Source organism: Octodon degus, unplaced genomic scaffold, assembly GCF_000260255.1.
Source record: "Octodon degus isolate 3935 unplaced genomic scaffold, OctDeg1.0 scaffold00016, whole genome shotgun sequence".
NCBI classification, from domain to species: Eukaryota; Metazoa; Chordata; class Mammalia; order Rodentia; family Octodontidae; genus Octodon; species Octodon degus.
Window position 1 is genome coordinate 15,195,999 of NW_004524592.1, and position 5,515 is coordinate 15,201,513.

The following is a 5,515-nucleotide window of genomic DNA, read 5'->3' on the forward strand; positions in this document are numbered from 1 at the left end:
CCCTGCAGTACAGGGTTACAGGATAAATCCTGAGGGTACTTGACTGACCTTATCAGATACAAAAGTTACATTTCTTGTTATACAGGTCTTGCTTTATCTTGGTCTTAACCATCCAGCAGAAAAGTCTAAGAACAAGGTATATAAATAAAGCCATATTAATATGCTGAGCTGTGAAAGGCTCAAGTCAACAACTTTTGTGGATCACCCACTACTATTGTGGACTACTAGTCTGTATTGGATTGTTTTGCTGAATTCAAGTACCTATAATATTTAGATGTCAATGGAATACCCACTTCTGACAGGACTAAACCAAAAAAAGGCAAAATAAAGGAAGGACCATTTTGTATCTGTATATGCAGACTAGTTAGAATAGATATACAGCTACTTTCACTTAATTTAATGAGAAGAAAAATTTGTACTAATAGTGATTGGACAAGATATCCTGTCTGCATCTTGTACTACAGATAACCACTAAGAAGATAACAATGTACAATGTATTAATTATTGAAACTGTCCTATTAATCAGTTTTGAAAATGTCTCACTATTTGTTTCTCAATAAAATAAATATATGCAAAAAAAAAGAAAGTTAAGGTAGGAGTCAAAAACCAAGGAACAAGGGGCCCCAAAATATGGGCCAGGATTCTAATCTGTTCTCAGACTAGTTAGTCAAGAAATGGCTAATGGGGGCTGGTGTCCTGTTATTCTAGTGGAGAGGGAAAAGTCCAAACCTATAGCTCAATTCTTTAATAGAGGCTTAAGAGAGAGTTCTGATGGAGTCACCCAAGGTCATCTTTGGAAAGGAAATACCGCAGAGGAATGTAGGTGAACCAACAGTGAAGTGGAAGCTTCTTTCCTGGGTACCTAGTCAGGCTGTCAGAATCCAACTTCCACTGGGGGCCTCTGACATAGCCCCAACCAGAGCTTTGCAATTGCCATCCCAGCTTTTACTAGTTCCAGGCAACCAAAGATAGGTCTCTGGAAAGGAATCCAACTCCCTTTCTGGCTAACCTTCCCATTGGTTTCAGTGGGGGGGTTGACCTGGAAGTGCTTAGAATCTGTCCTCTCCTTCAAGAGTCCCTACTGCTCTAAGAGCTTTTAACTTGCTGCCAGTGTCTATTTCTTAGATTTCTATAAAGGACCCAAAAAGAAAGTATGTGTGCTGCTGTCATTCTACCTCACTCTCTGTACAGAAGACAAGCCCACATTGGACACCAAAGATGTAATCAGCTTCCTTCTTTTGGTAGAGTTCTTGTCCTGAGGGTATGGAAGATGGAGGGCAGCAGGACATAGCAAGTAGTAGAGAATGACCAGTGTGGTTCATTACAAAGAACAGACAAAAGCCCTCACTAGATAAGGGGGGGCAACAGGATACCATGGAAACTCTTGAATCTAAAAGCTTATATCCAGCATTGTGGTGATAGTGAAAAGGCAAAGAGGCAGAGGATATGCAAAACTGCCAGTTTTCTTTATTTGCTGCTGCTGTTTTCTAGGCTTCTTCTTGTCTTTTGAAGCTACAACTTCACGCAAGACTTATCTCATCTTGCCTTCAGTTTACTCAGTTTTTTTAGTTTATTCAGGCCTATGCCTGTTGTCCCTTTATTTTCTGTTCTCAATAATATACCTACCCATATCTCGGGGGCACAATTTGTGCATCATTCATTTTTGTGCTTTCTATAACAGCAGCATAAAACTAGCTCAATAAATAAAATAAGTGTCAGCTAAATAATCACTCCTCAAGAGTGATTATTGCTGGACATAGTAGCTCATGCCTGTAATCATTGCACTCAGGAGGTTGAAGCAGGAGCATTACCATGTGATTGAGGCTGGCCTGAGCTACAAAGTGAGTTCAAAACTAGCCTTAACTATATAGTGAAACTCTGTCTCAAAAAAAAAAGAAAAAATTTATTGACTAGCCATATTGTAAGAGGGTACAACATTATTTAATAGAGGCACTCAAGAATAATTTAGGTGTTTTACTATGATATTTTTTTCTTTATTTTTGAGACAGTGTCTTGTTATACAGTTCAGGCTGGCCTTGAGCTCACTTTGTAGCAGTCTGATCTCAAATTCCTCCTACCTCAGCCTCTCAAGTGCTGGGATTACAGGTATGCGCTAGCATGCCAAGTGATGCATGACAGTAAAATTTTTGAAGGCACTTATTTTTGCACACCACCTCAATGGTGTGCTAGTTACAAAGATCTACAAACTATTCTTCAATGTGTACTCTTACTCATCTTTCTCCTTGTCACATCTCTAGTAGCACTTGATTTTTAGTTTCTTACTTTTTTTTTTTGAGACAAGGTATTGCTATGTAGTTCAGACTGGCCCTAAACTCATGTAGCCCTCAAATTCATGACAATCCTCCTGTTTCATCCTCCAGAGTGCTAGGATTACAGCTGCGCAGCACCACACTCAGCTCAGTTTCTTACCTTATAATATCAACAATATTTCTTCACCCTTCAAAAGATTTGGTCTTGGGGGCTGGGTAGATAGCTCAGCAGCATAAGTGCCTGCCTGGCAAGCACAAGGTCCTGAGTTGAATCCCCAGTACCATTTAAAAAAAAAAAAAAGATTTGGTCTTGTCCCTGCCTACAGATAGACAGAATATTCCCATTTAAAGATGAAGAATGTTTAAGAAAATATGAATAGAGTTGAAGTCTAGTATTTGAATGACTTCTGAAGATCACCAGGCAGTTTGAGTATGTAAAACATAGTCTACTGCTTCCCAATATGGGACTCCAACTCACTAGCCGTTGGTTTATGTCCAATTTTATTCTCCTGTTATGTAGACCACAGAAGTGAGCTACCCTAAGATCTGTGTTCTAGGAACCCTGTTATCAGATTTTAGTGTGCAGGAATTTCCCTCTGAAGTTAGTTTCTAGGTTCTTTCTGTCCTGAGCAAAAAATGGGTCAAAATAACTACGGATGATAACAAAGTTTTATTAAAGATAGGAAAAAGCCTTTGTAGAACATGTTTGAGCCAAGTAAAAGTAGAAAAGAAGTATAGCCTACAAGGTGAGGGCAGTCAACATGCAAGAGAAAACACAGTGACAAAAATTCAGTATGGACAAGCCTTTTTATATCTCCCACTTGTCAGGCTGAGGTCAGGTCTAGGACATTCTGTCAAAAACTTGCTCATGTTCTCATGAGAAGTCTACATGCAGGGCTTTGGGAACAGTTTTCCATATATGTTCCAGAGTTTGTCACACCTCCTTTCCCAGTCAATAGTCAAGCTGTACCTTCTTGTCATAACCCCATTTGTCTGTTGTCTACAGCTGTAACAAAGTACTACAGAATGAGTCATTTATCAACAGTACAAGCTTTCAGCTCATTATTTTGCAGAATAGGAAGTCCAAGAGCATGGACCCATGGCAAAAGGTGAAAAAGCAAGGAAACGCATGTAACAGGAATCATAAGGGCTAACTTACCTTTTAATCAGGAGCCTACTCCTGTGCCATGAAAACCACTCCCATAATAATGACATTAATCCGTTCAATTACCTCTTAGAGATCCCACCTCATCATACTGTCAGGATGGCAATTATGTTTCAACATGAGTCTTAGAGGGGATATTCCAAGCATACCCACCACCTCACTTGACATTCAAACAATCTCTACTGTAAAAGAAGCAATTAGGAGAATCTAAGCTTCTCCTGGCACTATGTTTCAGTTACAGCATAAATGGTCTTTTATGTTGTAGCAAATGCTCCTCTGTGATTATATAGTCTGTATAATGCCTTTTTAAGTTACATAGCATTTTGTCAGTTCATATGCTACAACCCACTTAATTCCTTATTGTTTTTACTTGTTCACTGTTACTGACAATGCTATAATAATTCATATGCTTTGCTTTTTGTTAAATTATTTCCTTTATGACAAAGTTCGGTGAATACATTTACTGAGTCCAAGGGTATAAATATATTTATATGTTGCAGTGTTCTAATTCTTAGCCCTTTTCTTTCTGATTGCTTCAGACTTCTTCCCAGACCTGAATTTGCAGTGTGTGTTTAACTGTACAGTTGCTTCAATAACATTTTGAAAAAAATCTCTTAGGCTGGGGAGATAGCTCAGTAGAATAAGACTTGCATGGCAAGCACAAGGTCCTGAGTTCAATCCCTAGTACTGGAAAAAAAAATCACTTAGATGATTAAATACAATATAAAAATATAAAACTGAGAATAAATTTTCAGTCTTTTCTACCTCTAATACTACAAAATCATACCTTTGTATAAAGACTGGATTATTTAGACTATTTTATAATAACCTTTTCTTATTTTCCTATTGCTACTTTTTACTTCATTAACAATGGATACTTCTTTTTTCCTTACTCTCAGGCTGGATTCCTCAAAAAGGATCAGAACACACTGATGACCTGCCAGTGCCTTTACAGAGTCCAAAAAAATTAACAAAATGTAAGTTCTTTATTTCTTTCCTGTGTTGATGTTACCTGCCATACACTCTCATACACTCAGGGAGTTTGCTCATGGATGAGCCAGTCAAAGAGGTCACATATTTACATAGAAAGGATAAAAGATTTATTCAGGTTAGCTCTGAGAAGATAGAGGAGTCCAAATGGATTCTAATCACCAGTTCATTATATAAAGATGGGTGTCTCAGTTATTTTTTTCTCATTGCTGAGACAAAATACTCAAAACCCAAAGTTAAAGTGGAAAAGTTTATTTAGCTCACAGTTTGTGGAGGTTTTAGTCCATAATTGGCTGGCTCCAAGGCCAGGTGGCACATAACAGAGGGGCAACTAACTGTTCATGGTGGTGGAAATAGTAAAAACAGCGGGTGAATTTAATAGCAACCGCCTGCCTCTTTTATACTCTATCCACACTGCTGGGAATAGGGCAGTGCCAAACCAGTCAGTGAACTGATCACATACCCTTAATCCCACCACCATACACTCTTAGATTCAGCTACCTCCAAATAGCCCTTCTCCCTCTATAACTGCATGAGGCTTTGGGGAGACATCTAAAAGGAGGTTTTTTTGTTTTTTTTTTTTTCCTGCTGCCTCAGAATGCCTTAAGGGGGCCAGGGAGATGGCTCAGTGGAATAAACGCTTCCCTGGCAAGCACAAGGGCCTGAGTTCAATCCCCGGTTCTGCAAAAAAATTGCCCGAGGTTTTATGACAAGACCATTTAAAAAAAAAAAAAAAAAAAAAAAAAAAAGAGAGTGCTTTAAGGGCATATCTGGAAAGGCATGAGTATCTGAGAATCGAACCACAATATCTTGAGTCTGACTGCTTTTGCTTAAGCAGGCACTAAAACAACTGAGCTAATGGGTAGGCCTCAGGGGGAGACATCTAGACACAAACCATAACAGTGAGCAGGGGTCTTTTATTGTAAGGAGCTGTGTGGGAGGGAATAACAGTATTCAGGCCAATTCAATCAGACCTCAGGAATATTTTATTTTGTTTTTATTTTTTTTCCATAATTTTATTGAGAAACAAATAGCAATGAGACAGTTTCAAATCAAATTGGTAGGACAGTTTCAATAATTAACACATTGC

General features: G+C 38.5%; 1 protein-coding gene across 1 annotated transcript in view; it reads left to right on the forward strand.

Annotated features, from left to right (window-relative positions):
• Positions 1–5,515, forward strand: part of Ica1l (islet cell autoantigen 1 like) — a 127,814-nt gene that overhangs the window by 118,027 nt on the left and 4,272 nt on the right. The window contains exon 11 of the mRNA XM_023710078.1: positions 4,335–4,412. Coding sequence (XP_023565846.1) covers positions 4,335–4,412 — 78 coding nt within the window. The remainder of the gene's footprint in view (positions 1–4,334; positions 4,413–5,515) is intronic.